Source organism: Typopeltis vanoorti, chromosome 26 (genome assembly GCF_054136105.1).
Source record: "Typopeltis vanoorti isolate ZY-2024b chromosome 26, IOZ_Tvanoo_1.0, whole genome shotgun sequence".
NCBI classification, from domain to species: Eukaryota; Metazoa; Arthropoda; class Arachnida; order Uropygi; family Thelyphonidae; genus Typopeltis; species Typopeltis vanoorti.
Genome location: NC_143574.1, coordinates 21,438,811 through 21,462,593, shown reverse-complemented (window position 1 = coordinate 21,462,593; position 23,783 = coordinate 21,438,811). Strand labels below are relative to the sequence as shown.

Here is a 23,783-nt window from a genome sequence, read left to right as displayed (position 1 = left end):
TTGAACTCTAATAGCCTCACTTACATCCTTAATTTCTGCACCCGGCATGTACGATTTTATTGAACTCTCATCTATTACACCTCTTACGAGTGAATCACCGTACAACACTCATTCCTTCATTTTCTTTTCACTACCAATGAAATTTTCACTACAAATCGTTCGATGCTGTTGGCACACTCTCCCTCGATGAGTCTTTGGACTCCCTGGAGGTGTCAAATAATAATAATAATAATAATAATAATAATAATAAATTCTTCCATTGTATTTTGTGACAGCACTATGGAGGAATTGATAGATGTGATTGATGTTTATTTTTGGATAAAATGGGACACTAAATATGAACACAAACAAAAGTGTACACAAACTCTTATATACAACCGAAGATCAGTTATCTGGTCTTGTATGGAGGTGGAGGAGTTTTTCATTCCACAAAACAGGCAAATTAGCTGGAGAACATATAAAATTAACAGATATCATCCATAATTTATTTTAATGATATTATAACACCAAATGATATAAATTATAAAAAAGATGTTTATCATCATCATCAAATTCCTGCCATGTACCCTCAAGGGGTGTACAGGATATGATAGTACTACATGAAAAAAATTACATCATTACTAACTTCCTCTCTACAATTTTCCTCCAAATCAGTCTGTTACTTGTCAAGACTCCAACATTATCAGATCTTATATTTCTATCGTCTAAGGCACTTTGTACCGTATCAATCCACCTATATCTTGGTCTTCCTCTGGGTCGTTTTGCTAAACTTTCTTCACCCATTCTGTTTAAGTGAACATACCACCTGAGATTAGCTCTGCTAACGCATTCCTGGATGTTGACAATGTCAAGTTCTTTCCTAATATCCTCGTTTTTAATATGATATTGCCATTGATGCCATCTGTTCACACCTATAATCTTAATCAGGACTTTCATATCTGCGGTCTCTAGTCTTTGGTCAAGTGTTTTACTTCTGACCCAGCTCTCAGATCCATAAGTTAAAACTGGTTTGAACACTGTCTTGTATATAGCTAATTTAGTGTTCCGACTAATTTCTCTCTTATTCCATATGAATTTATTCAATTGACTTCCCACCATACCACCTTTGCTGATTCTGTTGTCTATTTCTATATTTAATTTACCATCTTCAGTAAAAATCGTGCCTAAGTAGCTGAAATGTTTTACTTGTTCCACAGGTTCTCCATTCACAACACAGTTGACATTTTCAATGATTCTGCCTATTTTCATTGTCTTTGTCATTTTATTGCTGACCTTCATACCATATCTATTACAACAGCTATTCAATTTAGTCAGAGAATCTTGCAGACTTGTAGCGGATTTATTTAGAAGTATAACATCATCCGCATAAAGCAAAGAGCTGACATTAACATCTCCAATTTTGATATCATGTTTAATAACACTTTCCTTCATAATGTGATCCATATAGATAATGAATAACAGAGGGGGGATAATGTACATCCTTGTCTCACACCAGATTTAACATTAAACCATCTTCCTGTACTTCCTTCAATTCTAACTGCTGACTTACAACTCAAATAAAGACTAAGTATTGCTTGATATAATGCCCCATTGACACCATATAACTGTAGCATATTGAATAGATTCTCTCTTGGCAACTTGTCATATGCCTTTTCCAAATTGACAAAACTTAAATACAGATCTCTGTTATATTCCCATGCTCTCTAGACTATTTGTCAGAAAGTGAAGATCTGATCCTGACAGCCTCTATTTGGCTTGAATCCAGCTTGTTCTTCACCAAGCTTTTCTTCCACAATTCTTTTTAATCTCCAAGGTTTGATTCCTGTTCTCAAACTCTTTCATTTTTTCTTCAATAATCTTTGTGTATTTTAGTCTACAGTTCGCATCTGAGAGCAGCTCAACTTTTATTCAAGTATACTTGCATAGATCTTGTCAGGAACACTCATAGGGAAATATGAGAGCACTACTCCAATCATTGGGAATTTGTCCCTCTGTCCAGGCTTTCTGAACTATGCAGTGCAGCCACTGTAAGACTCTTATACCATCATACTTCAGCATTTCTGGTCGAATATCATCTACTCCTGCTGCCTTTCCACATTTCAAGCCTTTGATGGCTTTTTCTACTTCAAGTATGGATATGTATTCCTGACTGCATGCCTGGTCAGTGTTTTTTACCACTGTGCTGTCATCACTGCTTGTTTCATTTAGCAGTTTTTCAAAGTAATTACTCCATACTTCAAGGATATCTTTTTCTCCCATTTTCATGTCACCTTTATCATCTCTAACTCCTTTTACAGTAATCTATCCTCCATTCCTAAGCTTCTTCAACAACCTCCGGAATATTTTGCCACCTTCTTGATATTTATTTTCTATATTCTTGCCAAAGTCCTCCCATGACTTTTGTTTAGCTAGTTTTACGTTCTTGCATTTGTCTCTATTCTCTAAGAGCACAAGCTGACTTATTTGACAGGAACGTTTGATATGCTTTCTTCTTTTTCTTCACTGCCTCTTTAACTTCCTGTGTCCATCATTGAATTCTGAATTTTCTATCCTTGCAGACAACCTCACCACATGCCTCTCTGGCTGAATCAATCAGTGTTTTCTTCAGAGTTTGCCACTGAATCTCCAAGGTTTGATTCCTGTTCTCAAACTCTTTCATTTTTTCTTCAATAATCTTTGTGTATAGTCTACAGTTTGCATCTAAGAGCAGCTCAACTTTTATTCACTTTAAAACTTTCTTACATGTTATTCTTTTCAATATGAAATTCAATTTTATCCTGCTCAAGACTAAATAGTGATCACTTCCAATTTCAAATCCTCTGTACACTCTGGTGTCCTGCACCAGGGAGAAAACATCACTATCAACAATAACATAGTCAATGAGACTTTTCTTATTCCTTGCCTCTTCTCTCCATGTGAATTTGTGCACATTTTTATGTTGGAACATGGTGTTAGTAATAACCTTTCCTTGTCCTGAGCAGAAATCCAACAGATATTTGCCATTATTATTAGCTTTGCTCTTTTCTCCAAATTTTCCCAAAATATTTTTGTATGTCTCACAATCACTTCCTACTCTGCTATTTAGATCCCCAACAAGGACCAACTTTTCCTTTTTCATTGTGTCAGTTGCTTTTTCTAAAGCATCAAAAAATTCCTCCACTTCTACCTTAGTAGAACCTTCTGTGGGACCATAGGCACAAATAAGTCTCATTGTCCAGTTCCCCATTCTGATATTTGCCCACATTACTCTACTTGAGACTGACTGCCATTCAAGAAGATTAGCCTTGTATTTTGTGTTGAATACTATGGCTACTCCTTCTTTTCCTTGATTGTCATTGCCTGAATATAACATTTTGTATTTATTGTTCAGAAAGATCTCACCAGTTTTTGTCTTTTTTGTTTCAGTCACCCCTATTATGTCGATCTGGTACTTATCTAATTCCTCAGCTAGCTCCATTTCTTTACCATTCAGGCTTCTTATGTTGATAGTACTGATCTTTAACTCTGGTGATGTTGAGTTGGGGTTTGTTTTCAGATTTGTTCCAGTAGCTGACTTTTTGCTGTTCGCCCTGGTTCCCTGGCGAAAACAATGGGGCCTTGTTTAACCGGGCGACGCTCCAGCCGGCATGAAAATTTGTCATGTCGTACCATCATTTTTTATTTTGGTTTAACCAATAAGAATACAATTTAGTCGGCTAAATCCCAAATTGCCAGCCCATCCTCGTTCATTCAGTATCCAAGTAGATACCAAACAGGGTGCACCACTGTGAAGGTGAGGACTGGACATTAGGTCAGAAGCCCTGGTCGGTTCTCCGCATTCCTTTAAAGGCTATGTGGAGGTCTCATCTCAGTTATACAGCTTTGACCCTTAAGCACCCCAGATGTTTATTATCAGGCTTATATTTCACTGGATTTCAAACCAGCATAGTCAGAGCACAAAACATGTTACAGTTTACATTCAACAATGAGCAAATGAAACAATTTAAACTGTAATAGACAAAAGATCTGAAGTCCTAATTTGGCACATTCTGACATTGTAAAGAAGTCTTACAGTTGTATTCTCAGAGGGGTTCTTAATATAACAGTCTCCCAAATTTCTGACAAATTAACAACCATACTTGTTCAGGTTAAGAGAATGCTTCTTAGTCATAGCTGCCTCCAAAGATATTTTTTCTGACCTGTAACGACTTCTATATGGCACACTAGTTTACTACACGTCCCTCCTACTTCTCCCTCCTCAAAGACAAGGACAAAACATTATTATTCCTATTTACTGTGTCTTAGGTACGTCTGAAAAGATAGCCAAAGTAGTAATCATATATGACCTTCACACCACATTCAAACTGCATGTTAAATTAGCAACTATTGATCTGCTCTGCTATGGATAAACTCCATCCTCTAGCATATCCTGGAGTGTATGAGGTTCCCTGTGGACAGACAGGAAGATTGGTTAATATCTACCTTGGAGAAAATAAGAAATACATTTGCTGACATTATTATAGCAAGTCTGTACTGGCAGGCCATGCTTTGGACATCTTTTCACACAGGATTAGATGGAAGAAAACCAATGTGCCATATAGAAGTCGTTACAGGTCATAAAAAATATCTTTGGAGGCAACTATGGCTATGAAGCATTCTCCTAACCTGAACAAGTATGGTTGCATTAATTTGTCAGAAATTTGGGAGACTGTTATATTAAGAACCCTTCTTAGAATACAACTGTAAGGCTTCTTTAGAATGTTAGAGAGTGCCAATTAGGAATTCAGATCGTTTGTCTGTTACAGTTTGAATTGTTTCACTTGTTCATTGTCGAATGTAAACTGTAACATGTTTTGTGCTCTGGCTATGCTGGTTTCATTCGTCGTAAGACTTACATCATCATGGGTAATGGTGTATAAAAGTTGAACACAACAACCAAATTAAATAGTCAATTAGATGTATTTTTTAACTTCATAAAGGTTCATTAATTGAGAACCCGAATACAAAATGATACATTCGTTACTGTATGCTTGTTGGAACAGTGCTAGTTGTTGTCACGTTCTGTGGCTCACAGGTGTTATATCTGAGGTCTGAGGCAGTTAAATGTTTGATAAAGGCAGACCAGACTTGATGTAAAATCAAGCCTTGATTTTTATTGCATTGTGTAGGGATTCTAAGCATTTTTGCAGCTTCTTTAAATTTTCTTGTGAAACAGTTCTTATCAACATATGACATGTTTGTCTGTTGCCAGAGTACTTGATGGCCAGTAATAGTTGTGTGGAATGCTAAGCCTGATTTGTGTTCCCTTCTTTTTTGACGTCTTTTATATGCAGAGCCATGCAGATCTCGCCTGACCTTCCCGTCTGGCCTACGTAACAGATGCCACAAGAACAGTGAGTCTGATAAATGCCTGGTTTTTTCATGGTATGATGCAGAGCTTTTGGTGAATGTAAGAATCTTGATATTTTTTGTAAAGGAAGAAAGGCCACTTTTATGTCGTACTTGCGGAGCAATGTAGTCAATTTTCTGTGACATTCTTGATGTATGGCAGCGTGATTACATTCTTGAAATCTTGTTTTGATAAGGGAGTTAGGAGCTGTATTAAGAATTTTTTTAATTGTCTTGGGTTCAAAACCATTAAGTGTGAGGTTCTGTGTCAGGTAGTGTAATTCTTCATTCGCTTCATCTGTGTGCTAGATATATTGTATGATCTGTCTCTCAAAGTTTTAATTATGCCTATTTTTTGCAATAGGTGGTGGTGTGAGGCAGCATTAAGAAATCTTCCTGCTGTGTATGGAAAATGATAATTTTTTCTTCTTTATTTACTTCTATAAAGATATCAAGGACAGGTAATTTTTTATGTTCTTCTAGTTCTATAGTGAATTTTATATTTGGATGCAGACTGTTTAGATACTCTTTAAAAGCAATCAGTTCAACTACTGTTCCCAGCCAAATGATGAAAACGATGATGAAAGAAAACTTGTTGGGTTTTTTACTCTTTTATTTTTATTGTTTAATAAACATGTGGTCTCAATACTGAAAACTATCTCCAGAAGTAACCAAAGAATCCAAAGTGTCTTGCCTGTGGAGCCAAATGGCAAACACATAATCAACGAAGTGTAACCACACTAGGGACTTGTACTGTAGTATCTGTGATAAGTATTTTGTTTTCGACGTATTCCATGTAAAAGTTAGCTAAATGGGGGGGGGGATCTCTTTTCCTCTTTGTTCTAATGATACAGCTCTTTCCACAGAACTTAAATATCTTTGCCATACTATTCTGGGAAACAGCTACAGCTCTACAAAACAGATAAAATACTACATGGCTTTACCAATACTTCACCAAGAGGTGAGGCATGCAATCTGGAAGAAAAAGGCATTGTGAAGGCAGCACAAGATGAGTGACAATAATAATATGTTAATGAAACTAAAAGAAATCCTAGAGTTTTTTCAATATGTGTCCAGTAGAAGGAGAATGATTATGAGAGGATGATGATAGTGAGTGATAATGGTAGAATGATAACCACTGAGGAGTATATAGTACAGGTGTTAAATAAGCAGTGTTGCTATAGACCAGGTATTGTCAAAGGTGGAAATGTATAGGCAAATTGGTCTGGCTAATAAGAATTCCTGTACTATATGGAATTCACAAGTACAAGGTGAATATAAGATAATGCGGAACTTGAGAATAGTGGAAAGGAACCACTGATGGTGAATGAGCTGGAGATATTTAAGATATTGAGTAAACTTGATGTCAATAAGCTCATAGTATTCAATGGTATATTACCACATGTCTTGAAGAAATGTTACTGTTGTTAACTTATCTTTTAACATGAGTCTTAGACTGGACCAAGTTCCAAAGGAATGAAAAGAGCACAAACTTTTACTGCTTCATAAAGGGGATGATAAGACCAAGGCTTCAAATTATAGACTAATCTTCTTGTCTGGAGTTGTGGTCAAGGTGTTAGAGAAGGTAGTGAGGACCAAAATTCAGAACTGGGTTGACAGCAGCAGATTTCTCTTTGAAGGACAACATGAGTTTGCTAAAGGAAGATCATGTTTTAGGAATTTGGTTGCTTGTTATAACAAGATGACTAATGCATTGTACAAGGGGAATGCATACACAGTAATATATTTAGATTTTGCAAAGGCCTTTAATAGACTGCCACATGACAAACTGGCAATTAAACTGCAACAGATGGGGAACTTGGGAAACAGAAATTTGTATATAAATGATATTGGAAAAGTTGAATGGTGATATACAGTTGTTTTCAGATGATGATGATGATGATGCAAAATTAGAGAGAGCTATGAAGAGTAGAATGGATATTTTAGCCTTGCAAGAGGATTTCAATAGACTGGGTGAATGGGCAAGTATATGGGGATATCAGTTCAATGTCGCAAAGTGTAAAGTTTTAAATTTTGAGAAGCAAAGTATAAGATTCATGTGGTCTCAATACTGAAAACCATCTCCAGAAGTAACCAAATAATCCAAAGTGTCTTGCCTGTGAAGCCAAATAGCAAACATGTGGATACCTTAGAAGAGGCAGAGGAGATGAAAGATCTGCAGGTTATGGTAGATATCAACCTGAAATTTTAGGAGCATTTTGCTAAAATTGTGAGGGCAGCACAGCCTATAGCAATGATGTGGAGAATATGGACATGTAGAGCTTTTGTCAGACCACATATGGATATGGATTTAATCAGATCTGGTTGCCTGGTTTTTAAAAGGATGATGATTTGCTGGAGAGGATTCAGAGACAACTGACTAAGTCGTTTCAGGTTTCTGGAATGTGAAGGATAAGGACAGTTTGAGAGAATGCAAATTGCAGAATCCTGTGGATAGAAAGTTAAGAGAGAGCATGATCAAGACATATAAGTTGGTAAGGGTATTTAGAAGATAAATGTAGATGAAATTTTTCATAAAATGGCTGGAGACAGGGGGAGAACAAGAGGCCATCCCTGGAAGCTGCATAAGCAGAGCAAGATTTTTTTTGCATGGAGAGTGGTGGATAATTGGAATGCAATTTGTGAAAATGTTATGACTGTAAGACAGTGAATGCATTTAAGTCAACATATGATGAGCTGTGTGTGTGTGAGTGAGAGAGAGGGAGAGAGAGAGACTGGAATCTCCCATGACGAGTCTCTTGACTACATGGAGGTCTGATGATAATAATAATGTTGAGAATGTTGTTTGGTGAGAGATTAGAAGTGAAGTGCAAAATCAAGGAAACTAGAAGAACTAGAATGGGTATGTAGTCAAGTATCAGTTCAATCACCTCTAGAACAAATGAGAGTGTATATACAGAAATGATTATGCAATACCAAATGCAGTTTCATTGGTTTTAAATCTGAATGGGTTGGTAATGATATTATGCAAAGGTAACTGAAGGTCCATGGAATGCTGAAATTCATGTATACAAATGTCAGAAATATCAGAAATAAAAAAAAGGAGAAGTTTTAGGCATTGGTCAGCTTGACTTGGCCAAAAATTATCAGTGTTAGCGAGATCTGTTTACATAAAATGATATATTTAAGTATATTATTTCTGGGAAAACTCCCATGTTACTCCTCATTATAAACTATTATAATACAGCTATATCGCCTGCTTCAGTTTAGGAGTACCCCTGTTTAAATGTCATTGGCTATTTACTCATGGGTTCTTAGGGCATTATGAGTGTAGATGTACTAAAAAGTATATGTAGCTTAAGGAATAGAAATTGCACATACCTTTTTCTGGGTGTTGTGGCTTTTCCTCTGTCTGCGATGTCGAGAACTGCAGAGTGTGTGTGTGGGGGGGGGGGGGTAGGGAGTTTGGTAGAATAAGTTAGAAATAAGTGTGGCTTCCTTTCCCCTTCCCCCTCCCTATTTTAAAAAATTAACCCTTTCACTTTTTTCCCCACCCTATATAAAAGTATATGTTTCTACATATTACGAAAAAAAACCCGGGTTTTTCTAACTTATTCTACCAAACTGCCTACCCCCCCCACACACACACACTCTGCAGTTCTCGACATCGCAGACAGAGGAAAAGCCACAACACCCAGAAAAAGGTATGTGCAATTTCTATTCCTTAAGCTACATATACTTTTTAGTACATCTACACTCATAATGCCCTAAGAACCCATGAGTAAATAGCCAATGACATTTAAACAGGGGTACTCCTAAACTGAAGCAGGCGATATAGCTGTATTATAATAATGATATATTTAAATTATACATTTTTGGTCGTTTTATAATAGAAATACAATTTTATTAATACAGACCAGTATTTTACAATAAAAACATTTATTCAAACCTACCAGTTTCGCCAGCAAACTGTCTGGCTTTTTCAAGGCATTAAGGAGATATGAAAGTTAGTAAATGCAAATTAAAAGGAACATAAAAAACTTTGTAAACCAAACTAGTATCTATGGTTACACGTTTCGCGTGACAGAGATGACTTATTGTTCTTATTCATTATCACGCATGCGTGTTTATTGTAGACTTGTAATGCGATTACTGGCTAGCTGTAGTTCAGATTGATTGAGAGAGAGGATCAAGTTTTTCCACGAACTGTTTAGAATTACACCCTGATTTCTGTTGAGGTTTCCGCCGGTTATTAGTACTATTGTGGCTTCCTTAAATACACGATGTCTGTAGTCGTCATCGAGATATGGCATGGAGCTGTTTTGCCAATCTATCGTGTGGTTAGACGTGCAGAAATGATGTGCTAAGCCGGAAGAGATGCTTCTGTTGTGGTTTACATCACCAACATGTTCTTTTTGTCTAATTTCTAAACTTCGTGAAGTTTGTCCGATGTAGGCAAGACCACAGGAGCAGGGAATGTAATATACTCCTGGATATTTGTAGAACGGAACTTTATCTTTTGGAGATCCTAAAACTTGTCTGATGTTGGTGGTTGGTTTGAAGACCACTCTGATGTTGTGGGCTCTTAGTATTCTTGCTATTTGATAATAAATTGACTTGATGAAAGGTATCACTACAGTAGAAACGTGCTGACGGTGGGATTCTTCTTGTCTGGGGTTGTCATTGTATAGATATTTTTTGATGATGTTTTGAGGATATCCATTTTGTGATAATGTGTTGGCTATTAGTGAGAGTTCATTCTGTGTATCCTCCTCTTCTGATATAAACTTTTTGGCTCTATGTTTCAACATGTGGATAATACTCAGTTTGTGTGACTTGTGATGGTTTGAAGTATAGTGAAGATATCTTCCAGTATCTGTGGGTTTTCTGTAAATGGATAATTTGACACTGTTAGGTTGTTTTTTTATCAAAATATCTAAAAAATGCAGTTGGTTGTTGTTTTCTACTTCCAGAGTGAATTTTATCTTGCTATGTATTGAGTTGATTTTATCCACAAACGATTTAAGGTTGTCTAAGCTGTCTTGCCATATGATGAATATATCATCCACATATCTCCACCATGTAGATGGTCTCGGAGAGATTGCAGAGAGAATTTCTTTTTCAAGTTTTTCCATGAAAAGGTCTGCACAAGATGGTGATAGTGGGCTTCCCATTGCTAGGCCTTCTAATTGTTGGTATATGGTGTTGTTAACCTTGAAGAAATTAGATTGAAGGCAGTGTCTAAACATCTGTGTGATGTCTAGAGGAAAGAGGTCTTGGATGATGTTTATTTCTGCACGTCTAACCACACGATAGATTGGCAAAACAGCTCCATGCCATATCTCGATGATGACTACAGACATCGTGTATTTAAGGAAGCCACAATAGTACTAATAACCGGCGGAAACTCAACAGAAATCAGGGTGTAATTCTAAACAGTTCGTGGAAAAACTTGATCCTCTCTCTCAATCAATCTGAACTACAGCTAGCCAGTAATCGCATTACAAGTCTACAACAAACACGCATGCGTGATAATGAATAAGAACAATAAGTCATCTCTGTCACGCGAAACGTGTAACCACAGATACTAGTTTGGTTTACAACGTTTTTTATGTTCCTTATAATTTGCATTTACTAACTTTCATATCTCCGTAATGCCTTGAAAAAGCCAGACAGTTTGCTGGCGAAACTGGTAGGTTTGAATAAATGTTTTTATTGTAAAATACTGGTCTGTATTAATAAAATTGTATTTCTATAAAATGATATAGTTACAGGAATAGAATGTAGAGAGTATTGTATTTTCAGGGAGGATAGAGATAAAAGGACAGGAAGTGGGGGTATTGCTGATGAAAATAAAATATATTAGTAGTTGCTACTATAGACCAGAAAGTCCACAGGACTATGCAGATGACATGCATCAGCAGATTAGCATAACAAGTGCAGGCCAAGTGATTATTATGGGGGGGGAGGACTTCACTTATAAGGACATAGATTTGAGGGAGGAAAGGGTGCATGGCAAAATGGAAATGTGATTATCTGAAACAGCATGTTATAGAAGAGACCATAGGTTTGAGAATACTGAATCTAGTAACAGCATCAGAAGATGCTCTATAAACAAGATAGTCAGTCACTTTGCCTCTGATAGGCAAAAGTGACTATGCAGTATTGTTCTGTGACACTACTAAATGTGAAATTCTCTGTCAAGAAAGGGTTTTATGTTGAACTACAGAGCTGTCATGTAATTATGAGAGACTTAGGAGGCAGCTTGGAGCAGTGTTACAGCTTAGAAGCTAAAAGGAAAGAATGTCAGTAGTGCAAGCGAAGTGGTCAATGATTGTTTGAGTGACGTGTATCAGACTGCATGCCCAAGATTGGGAAGTAAACTAAGTGGAGGTTAAGTGGATGAGTAGAGATATAAAGCAGGCACTGTAAAAAAAGAAAACACCGTGGAAGGAATATAAAAAAAAGGTGATCAGCATACTCATGAGCAGTACAAAGTGCAGCAAGAAAGGTGATTAGTAATGTAAAAAAAGCTAAATCAGATTATGTGAGAAAATTAGCTAAACAGGTGTAAATCCAAAAGAGTTTTTTTTTTGCTATGTAGTGAGTTAGAGGAAGAATGATTATAGAAGGATGACTTTAATCAATGCTGATGGTAGGAAGGTGACAGAAGCAGAAGAAATAGTTGAGTCATTAAGTGATCACTTTGCAAGGGTGTATCATCCTGGTGGATTTGCTGCAGTTGCTGATGTGAGAATTGAAGAAGACAAACTGGAGGTGCTCAGCATGTGGAAAAATATCAATGTGAATACAGCAGTGGGACTGGAATGCATGTCAACCCATTTGCTGTGAGAATGTGCAAGAGAATTGAATTGGTAGGGCCTCCGAAGAAGTTATTTAATCCTTAGTCTCAGCTCTGGCAAGGTTCCAAAGGAGTGGAAAGAGTATAAGATAGTACATTACACAAAGCTGGTTCTGAGATAAAAGTAACAAACCACACACACTAATCAGTATCTCAGGAGTGGTGGATTAATGGCAGAATTAAAAGTGATGGGTTAATGGCAGAATTCAGGAATGGGTGGACAGCATGGCTTTGTAAAAGGTAGGTCCTGCCTTAGTAACTTACTCATGTTTTGAAACAGAGCAATAGCAGAATTAGATAATAAAAATGGTTATACATGGTACTGCTGGACTTTGGAAAAGCATTTAACAAAATATTGCATGGAACTGCATAAGTTGAAGCCAATGGAAATAGAAATGGATATGAATCTGATGACATAGGCATGTGCAAGGTCTCACTAACAGACACCAGCGAGTAGTATAATGACACAGTGGAATATAAGAAAATGAGAGCAAATAGTGGGGTGCCTCAAGGTTCTGTATTAGGACCACTACTGTTCAGTTTGAATTGTAATGATATGAGGAATGATTTAAGGAAGGGGGATATTCAGCTATTTGCTGATAAATGCAACACAGTGGATAGCATGTAATCTTTTTATTACATCAATGTAATGAAAAGATTACATGCTGAACATAATTCAGTACATTGATGGTACTGAATTGCAGGAAATTGACAAATTAAGAACCTGGAAATGATGGAAGTTAGAGAATTGAAGTACAGAAAGCATGTTGCAAAAGTTAGCAAAATAGTTCAAAAGATTACTTGGTTTAAAGAATGCACAGATTTGTTTATTCACGGTTTCTTGGGGATGAAGAGGAAGTGGAGAAGATCCAGAGACAAATGACCAAGCTGGTGACAGGTCCATGGAATGCTCTCTATGTGGACAGACTGAAGGTTTGAGGGTTGCAAAGTCTGTTGATAGATGAAAAAGAGGGGAGATGATAGAAACTCATAAGTTACTAAAAGGATTCTATAAGACTGACACAAAAAAGATATTTTTTAATGTGTGACAAACAGAGAGAGAACTAGGAGAGTCACCCATGGAAGTTGTATAACAGTGTGTTTAGTAAGGGTGTACAGATTAATTTTTTAGCTTGGAAAGTGGTTAATGACTGGAATAGACAGTCAGAAGTAGTTGTGAGTGCCCTGTGTAGTAGCTGCATTAATGACGCCACTTTCTTTCAATCCCCATAGTTGAGGCCCCCCACACACACACCCAGTAATTACAAAACCCAAACTCGTGCTATTTTGCTGATGCATTCCATCCACATCATCCACTGTATCTCATAGCCTGGCGTGAGATAGAGGCCTGTAATATTTGGCATCTATCTCACAACAGGTAGCATCAAATACATGCCTTCTGCTGAATTACTGTTAGTGGCTGCAATCCTTCTGCTGCCATCAGTAGCACTATTTCTAATCAATATACAATATACATATTTAATTTCCTTAATTATGATTATCACATAATTACCATTATGTGATAATCAACATATAAACCTTACCACCAGAAGCATCAGTAACACTCTTTCCCCATCCTGTTATCTCTCCTCCCTGAAAATACAATACTCCTTATATTCTATCCCTGTAAGTACATTGTACTGTCAATCAAGTCAAACTAACTAATGCCATGAGCTGCTTCCTCTGATTCCTGCATAAATATACATGAACTGCAGTATCCTCTTAGGACCACAGGCATCGTTATATCTTTTAAATGACCGTCCCATTCAGATAAAAAATCTGAGACTGGCTTCAACATTCTTTTATCAATCACATTCTCATACTCACTTAGTTCCAGGATGCCAGCACATAAATGCTCACCTGCAATCCACAATGGCCTTGGTTTTCTTTATCTTGAACCTCTAATCCCTTACAGAACATCAGTTTAGCCTAACTCCAAATCTATACAGGGGAATTCATCAGTCATACAAATATATATATACAGAAGTCCTTTCATTCATCAAATGCCAGTATGATTAACTAGGCAACTAACTCTCTGACCAACAGACTGCAGTTTAAATCGTGTCATAGGCATTGTTGTTTGTGATTATCATAGTGAAAGATGAATTTTACAGCCAAACATGAGACTGCTACCCTTCTTATTAGACACCTGAAGTAGCTTGTAGCTTAAAAAAGTTCCATGTTTGGTCTCTAGAGCAGTTTCCAAATTATGCAAAAAAAAGTAATACAAAATACAAGAATAATATAAAATAAAAAAATGTTTTAAAAAATCCTTAGTCCACCCAGGATACTAATGTACTACAGATTTATGAACCTTTTGTGGATAGTAATTTGGGGGCCTGTGTAGCTCAGTAGAAGTGGCATTTTCACTCTGTGGTGCTTGATCGCATGAAGAAAGGATATGGTGGTTCAAATCTAGTCGCCGACTAGAGGAAATTTTTGCAGGAGGCCTGGTTGGCCGAGTGGTTAGCGTATCCACTCTCCAGCCAAAAGGCTGCGAGTTCGAATCCTGCCATGGATGTTTGTGATTGTCAGTGGAAATACTAATGGTGGTCAACGGTAGATGGTGTTGGTATAGTTGGTGGAGACAGAATTGTAGAGTAAGTTCCCTCCCTCGATGAGTCTTTGGACTCCCTCGAGGTGTCACATAATAATAATATTTTGGGAGTGAGAGGCAGATTTTTTCCGTGCAGAGTTGTGAATGATTGGAATGCCTTGCCTGAGAGTGTAGTGTCTTCAAGGAGTTTGAGTGTGTTTAAGACACGGTATGATGAGATGTGTGTGTGTGTGTGTGTGTGTGTGTGTGTGTGTGTGTGTGTGTGTGTGTGTGTGTGTGTGTGTGTGTGTGTGTGTGTGTGTGTGTGTGATAAAAGGATGAGTCTTTGACTCCAAGAAGTCTTGGAGTAATAATAATAATAATAATCTACAAACTGCACACTATAAAAATCTTCCTATAATATATAAAGAAATAAAACTTGCTTAAGTGTTTCTGATTTTGGGTGAGCAGCCAGGAACTAAGAATAATACATCTTTTGCAACACAATGCATGAAATTGTTCATAAATATATATATATATACGCACACAGGCGCACGCGCGCGCACACACACACACACACACACACACATTCCTGAGCTTCTACTCGGTTGTAATGGTACATTTTATTTTAAAGAATAAATATTTAATGACTTAAACCGAGATAAAATATGAAGTTTTAATGAAAATGATACCACTAGTTTCAGCTTTTTACAGCCTTCTTCAGGTATCCACTAAAGGTAGAACACAGTAATAAAAATTAAAGTTACAAAAAACTGAGAATTACAAGCAAAAAATGCAATACATAATCAACACAAAAACGTTGTATTTTTCAAGTTGCTCTATTGTTTGTTGCATGCGAGCATACTGGCGTTCACAAGAACTTGCAAGCTTGCATGCAACAAACAATAGCGCGTTAGATAAAACAACTTGAAAAATACAATGTTTTTGTGTCAATTATGTATTGCATTTTTTGCCTGTAATTCTCAGTTTTTTGTAACTTCAATTTTTATTACTGTGTTCTACCTTTAGTGGATACCTGAAGAAGGCTGCAAAAGGCTGAAACTAGTTGTATAATTTTCATTAAAACTTCATATTTTATCTCGGTTTAAGTCATTAAATATTTATTCTTTAAAATATATCTATACATATATATATATAATCATTTACAGAGCCATATGCAAAAAAATCTCTGACCAGAATTTATGCACTTGTCAGATATTTTTTTATCCTTACTGCTGCAGTATGTTACACACACACACACAGCAGCTTACAACATGCTGCATCTCAAAAAGTTTAAAACATTTAGACATGCAGTTACAAATTAATTACCACATCTTTTCAGCTTACTGTAAAATCCATAACATCTGGGTTTTTAAAAGCATTTTTAGAAGACTAAGATAAATGTTGAAAAACATGGTATCTAGTCATTCCCAATAATAGCTTGATCACTGAAATCTGTCATTTCATTTTCTTGCTTTTTTACAAGTCCCTTAGATACAATATGTGAAAGAATTAGTAGGTATATACAAAAGTTGAGAACTCCATAGTGAACTCAAGAGGGAGTCAACCAGGAAATTCTCTATAAAATAGCACAGAAAAAGAAGACATCAAACAAAGTTCTGGATAATAAGTTATCATAATATGCCCTTGAACAATACAATAAAAAATGTAGGTAAAAACTGTAGGAAGAAAAGTAGGTGTGAAAAAACAGCTCTCTTTGAATCAAAGTTTATCTTGAGCACCTAATACAATCATTTGTAAAGCATATGTTCATGCTTTCTTTCATGTGGAATATCAAACTTGTCCTAGCAACAAAAGACCAGAGATCACTTATGCATGCATTAGTATCCCAAATTCCGGTTGGCATCCAGAACTCATGCAGAACGTCAATTCACTATAACTTAATTATATCATTTTATTTATTTACAAGTGCCTGTTCATCTGTCTGTTATACTATATTAAGCACATAAATCTAAGATTCAAGAAGAAAAATCCTTGGCATATGTGAGACTAATTTTGTTTCGAGTTCATACAAATCTTCCTTTCACACTATCAGGGAAATAAACCAAGGTAGTTCCTAAAAGGATTCCATGGGTTTTGCCAATATACATATATAAAATTCATATAGTTAATTTTTAAAGCTTGGTATTTATATATTTACCTGTATGAGCAAATGGACATTCCTGACAAGCCACCTGACCTCCTGGAAGTAACACACATGCGCCACGGTTTGGACAGAGACAAGGACGGCAATCGTGTGGTGTGCCCCTACGAGCATCTCCAAAGTAGCCTGGGGCACAGTATTCACACTGATGGCCAGCAGTATTCTGCTGACACACACAGCTACCTGCCAGAAATATAATTTAAAAAATAATTAAATCATGGAAATATCCCATTATAACACAGCAGCTAAAAATTAATAATGTAACCCTGAGAATTCATCAAATTCATTCTTTGAATTATGATTTTGAAGTTATAATCCAAAAAAAATTATTCAGGATTTCCAGGGAGTCATAAAAATCATCATGTGGAGGTCCACCTTAGGCAATAGTCTGTCATACCACTCAAACACATTTACTGTCTGCATTCTCACCATCCTCTTAGGCAATGCATTCTATACTTTTGCCACTCACCATGCAGAAAACTACTACAATACCTACCTCTTATTTCTTACGAATTCCTTTGACAACTTTCAGGGATAGCCTCATGTTCTTGTTTTTTCCTCCTCATTCTACCATATGCAAAATTGTTTCGAGTGTTAATCCAATAAATACCTCTCAACAGCTTAAATGTCTGAATCATATTACATCTTCATCTTCTCTCCACCACACGCAGCAAATTATATGTTCTCAATATATCCTTATAACCAACATTCTGCAGTCCTGATATCATTTTTTATTATTTGCCTATGTACCCTCTCCAAAGTTGATTCATCCTCTTCAAATTCTAGTGACCAATCTGAGCCAAGTAATTCAGATGTGTTCTGATCATGGTTTTATACAGTGGAACCACCACCCTCATATCTCTGCTAATAAACATCCTCCTCAGTACCACAACAGTTCTCTGGACTGTCTTCACAATATTTGCAACATGTTCTCTGAACTTCACATTTTTTTTTTTATCAACCATCATCTCCAGGATCCCTTGTTTTCTCCATTTCTTCCATTATGACTCCATTAAAAGAATATGTAGCCTATCATCTGTGGATCTCAAATTTCAAAACCTTACATTTAGCACTTTGTTAAACTGAAACCTCATTCATTTTCCCACTTTTCCAGCTTATTCAAATTCTCCTATCCTGAAAAGTCAGAACATCAACAGTGTTACTAATGGCCCTTCCAAGAGAAATTTTTAACAGCCCTATTAAAATCAACATGTGACCGATTTAATGTGACTTTTTATCTGCAAAGCTTTATTTATCTGAGTTTCTTAGGGATGAGAACGTGGTGGAGAAGATTAATATCCCCCTTCCACACACACATGATAAGTCTCAAGACCTATAAAATTACAGTGCTGTGTGATCAGAGAGAAGAAATGAATTTGTTAAGGTGTTTCCTGAACAATTGGAGGTTGTATGTATTGGGAAAATGGTATTGGGAAGACTGTTCCAAAGGACTAGGTTTATGGAGTTGAGAAAAAGGATAAGAAGCTATTTCAGTGAGTCTTGAGCTCAGCAGTGTATGGATGTTGACTAGGCAGCTGCCTGTGTTTGTATATGATTAGATGGAAGTGGAAAAATAGTGGTAGCCACTTCAATTGAGCAGCATCCATGGAAAATACCTACAAAAAAAAAGACTTAATACATAAACAGAATGTTTATGGAAAAATAGAGAAAGTCAGTGAGAAAAGGATCATTTATTAAGCAGATAGCTTTCTTCAGGATACAATCTAGCATTCTAATGGAGATTTATGAGGAACCACCACAAATGTGAGCAGAATATTCTAAAGTTGCATGGATTTGGAATTTATAAAGTAGAGGTTGTGTAGAAGAAAAGAAAAAATAATATTTAGAATGAAGCAGAATTCCAATCTTTTTGGAGGCTGAAGAGGCTATGGACACTATGCAAGTATGCCTATTCTGGAATAAATGCATAGTGTCCATTCTAATCTTAGTTGGCGAGCAGAGAGAGAGAGAGAGAGAGAGTAAGGCATGGCTTTTTTCAGGAAATAAGGTGGGATTGAGTTTTAATCGCATTAAAATTATCTTTCCCACTTGAGAATTCTATAAGATTGGCATTTAAGACACTGGCCAGGAAAAGGACTGGATATTAGTGAGAGAAATGAATTAATGCACAGGAGGAAGAGTGTAGGTGAACATATACAGTCTTGGGAAGTATAAAAAGAACAACAATATAAAAGGTAAGGAGGGAGATCATAAGATGGTAGCTTAGAAAGAAGGCTGCAATGCCAGATGTAATCACAAAATGTCTAGGAAATACCAAGGGCACCCATATGAGCTTCTCCTAATCTCTCCATGATCTGTGTTCAAAGGTAGGTAGGTAAGGTTAGCAAGAAAGTCTGCTGTAGAATATGAATAGCAGAATCCATGGTCTGGAATTAGTGTAGTGATCCTGAAATTACAGCCACTGTAAAGTGACAGACCATGACATGGATACAAATCACTGGAAAATCTCCTTTTTATACAGAAGTAGATATAAATCTTTATTTCATATTCTGAAAATTGAAAATGAAAAATATGAAAACTAAAAAATGTCAAAAATTAAAAATTTTAAGACCAAAAACGAATAAAAACTAATGAAATATACAGGACCAGCTTCATTATGGTAGCATTGGCTGTTTTATGAGAATTGTTGTCAGATGGTAAATAACACAAAACTGATGCACTGTTGCATGAGACTGTATTAAGAGGAGTTGGAGGTGGTTCAAGAGTAATGGGGAGTAATTTAAATATTTTGTTTAAATGTCAAGAGGGCAAAATGAAATGGGTCTTTTTGAGTTTATAGCATCCTGATTGGTTTCTAACAGTTAGAGATTCAGAGCAACATAATTTGGTTTCATTATCTTGGAAATCAATGATGGTAACTTTAACAGTTTCAGGGTGTGTTTAGATTGTATTGCAATGCAATGAAGTTTCAGTAGTGGGAATTTTGTTTGCACTTATTTTTTTGTTTGTTTGGGTTTTTTTTAGTGGTGGAATGTAACTGTTTGGGTATGAGGATATTATAATCTCAGTAATGGTTCCATTATAATATCCTCATACATGCATGCAATGTAATCTAAACACATCCCTGAAATAGATAAAATTACTATAATTGATTTCCAAGATAATGCAACCAAATTATGTTGCTCTGAATCTCTAGAAATAAGAATCAATCAGGATACTATAAACACAAAAAGACCTATTTGATTTCTACTGTTTTACCTCAGAAATACCATATCTGTAGTATTATCTAGTCTTTGATGAAATATTTTACTGCTAACAAAAATCTCAGATCCACATGTTAAAATTGGATTAAACAGCATCTTCTACCATTAACTTGTTTCTGTTGATTTCTCTCCTGTGCCATATACTGCATATTTCATTATTCAACTAACACCCTACCATATCAGCTTGATTGTTAGTTAGCTGATATATAGGTGCAAGCTGCATATTATTAACTCTCAGGTCACTCAGTTCTAGGCTGATTTCTCAGGTATCTCCAATCTGTTGGAGAACAAAAAAAAGTCAGATAACACGAAAACCTGGATATGGAGGCTAAGCATTGTTTTTGAAGTCATTTCAGGTGTTTAGTAAGCAGGCTGACAGTATCTATGCCAAGATGAAAATCATCTACCACCAGAATGCATTCATATACTTGACAAGCATGATTACTTATAGTTTTTTTGGTGTTACACCATAAAGACATTTAAATTAAAGATGCCAAAAAATTATATTCTTGGTTTAATCCTTTATCCAAGTTAAGCAAACAAAGTTTGCACCTGAAGCAATTTCTAGACTGGGCAACTCGTATATAGAGAGGACTGACCTCATATCATTTGCCTTAGTATCCTAAAATTACTTCAGGAGCAAACTTTGTTTGCTTACACTTGGATAAAGGATTAAACCAAGAATATAATTTCTTGACATCTTTAATTTATAGTATAACCAAGTGAAAATACTTCCTAGATAAAGACATTTGTGCAGTTGCCCAGCAAATTATTATTATTCAGGCCTCCAAGGAGTCAAAAGACTCATCGAGGGAGGTCCTTCCTAAGACCTAAAGTCTGTCAAGACTCACTGAGGGGAGGTCCCCCCCTGAGAAACACAAAGTCTATCATACCACTCTTTAAACTCACTGACCGTTCTCGCTCCCACCACTCCATCAGGCAATGCATTCCACGGCTCAACCACCCTCCACACAAAGAAACCACTCCTTACCCTCTTGCTCACAGTTTCCTTTTGTAACTTCCAGGGATGGCCTCTTGTCATCACTCCTTCCCGCTGATCAACCAAGCGAAAGAACTCCCCAGTGTCAACCCTGTAACCACCTCTCAACAGTTTAAAAGTCTTATTCATATCACCTCTCCTTCTTCTATCAACCAAACTCTGCAGTCCACATTCTCTCAGCCGATCCTCATAACTATCCTTGTACAGTCCTGAAACCATCTTTGTCATCCGTCTTTGTATCATTTCCACAGTTAATTTATCCCCTTCAAATCCTGGGGACCAAATCTGAGAACAATAGTCCAAGTGTGGTCTGATCAGAGACTTATACAACGGAATGATAACCCTCTTATCTCTGCAGGTCAGCGTCCTTCACATAATAGCAGCAATCCTCTGTGTTACCTTCACCACCTTTGCAATATGTCCCCTAAACTTCAGGTTTCTATCAATCATCAACCCCAGATCTCTTGTCTCCCCCTACTTCCTCCAGTATAACTCCTCCCATAGAGTATGCAGCATCCCATCGATGTTTCCCAAACCTCAAGACCTTACATTTTGCTGCATTAAACTGACACCCCCATTCATTTGCCCATCTATCTAGCTTATTTAAATCCTCTTGCAGGGCTACCACATCTGCACTATTACTAATAATCCTTCCCAGCTTCGCATCATCTGCAAACAACTGAATATCCCCCTGCAATTCACTGGCTATGTCATTGATATAAAGGTTAAACAATATAGGTCCTAGTACTGAGCCCTGTGGGACCCCACTTTTAACCCTCTGCCTCCTGGAAACTGCTCCACCATACACAACTCTCTGATACCTATCAGACAGCCAATCCTGAATCCAGTTGACCAATCTGACATCCAGACCCATGTGCTGCAACTTAAATATCAGCTTATCATGTGGCACCCTGTCAAATGCCTTCGCCAAGTCTAAGAAAATTGCAGTATATGCCTTTCCCTCATCTAATGTTCTTGTAACTTTATTATAAAAGGCTAGCATATTGCTAAAACAAGAGCGTCCTTTCACAAATCCATGTTGATTCTCACAGATAACATTACCCTCATCTGCCCAATGCTGTACACGGTCCCTCACTACTTTCTCCAAGATCTTAACAACTACTGATGACACACAGACTGGCCTATAATTAGACACTTCCAGTCTGTTACCACCCTTATGCAATGGCACTATCTTACCTTCCTTCCATTCCCTGGGCACCTTTGCCAAAGCCAGACTTTCATTGAAAAGCCACGTTAAAGGTACTGTCAATTCCCTAGCACATTCTCTCAAAACTCGTGGCGAAATACCATCCAGTCCCACAGCTTTACTGACATCCAGAGTACTCAGTATCTGAAACACACTCTACTCCTGTACCTCCAGACCTCGTACCAGTCCTATCCCTCTAGCATTAAAACTGACTCCTCTAGGATGAAATACTCCAATAAAGTGTTCATTGAACAATTCCACTATGTCCTCTGCATCAGTCACTCTATTCCCATTTTTATCCCACAATATCATTCTTCCACAGTCATTTCTCCTCCTACTGGCCACATAGCTAAAAAATTCCCTAGGATTTTCTTTGGATCTTAGGGCCAATCTCCTCTCATATTCCAGTTTCGCTTTCCTTACCACACTAGTCACTCTTCTGGCCTGTGTCTTATATTCCTCATGCATCTCTTCACCTATCTCCTTATATCTCTTCCATAGCCTCTTTTTCGCATGCAATTCCTGTTTAATATTGTTTGTCATCCACTTTACTCCAAATTGCGTCCTCTTCTTCACTTGTGGTATACAACTTACCATTGCTGATAACAAATATTCTTTCACAATTTCCCACGCACTGGTGATATCCCGGCCTTCCAATTCCTCCCTCCATGAAACTTCCCGAAGTTGACGTCTAAGACTATTATAATCACCTGCCTTATAATTCCACATAAGTTCCCGTCTCTTTGATACTCCTGCATGTCTATTCATTTTCCAAGTCAACACCATATGGTCACTCTCTCCAACTGGTGGGAGAGACGTCAACTCAGTTATTATCAACTCTTCTGATGCTATAACCAAATCCAAAATTTTTGAACCTCTTGTTCCCTCTGTTACATGTTGCCCAAGACATTTGTCCCTCAAGAATTCTAGAAATTCCATTCCCCTATTGCTACATGCATCTTCCTCTCTCCAATTTATACTACTGAAGTTAAAATCTCCCATAACAATCATTCTTCTTGCACTTGCCAAACTTAGCTGTCTAAACATCTCCTGGTCCCCATCCTCTGTGCTCCTGGGTCTGTAGCAACACCCCACTAAATATCCTGTCTTGCCTACCTCTACCTCACACCATACGCTCTCAAAATCATTTGTCTCACTTCCTTCCAAATTCTCCACTCTTAGAGGACATAGGTCATCACTTATCACAAGCAGTACCCCACCACCACACTTTCCCCTCCTATCCTGACGAAAAATGCTATACCCAGCGACTTCTATTCCTGTTGTTATATCCCCTTCTGTCAACCACGTCTCAGTGATCGCAATAATTTTTGGCCAGGCTGATGCTATCTGCGCCACCAATTCCTCTCCCTTATTCCGGATACTCCTGGCATTAGTATACAGCATATAAATGCCATTGTTTCTATACCCAGCATTATCTCTTCTGGACTCCACTGGGCTCAGT

General features: G+C 37.1%; 1 protein-coding gene across 1 annotated transcript in view; it reads right to left on the bottom strand.

Moving 5' to 3' along the window:
- LOC150092398 (laminin subunit gamma-1-like) overlaps positions 1 to 23,783 on the bottom strand; it is a 245,090-nt gene that overhangs the window by 160,818 nt on the left and 60,489 nt on the right. The window contains exon 9 of the mRNA XM_090415061.1: positions 16,888 to 17,073. Within this exon, the coding sequence (XP_090271187.1) occupies positions 16,888 to 17,073 (186 nt within the window). The remainder of the gene's footprint in view (positions 1 to 16,887; positions 17,074 to 23,783) is intronic.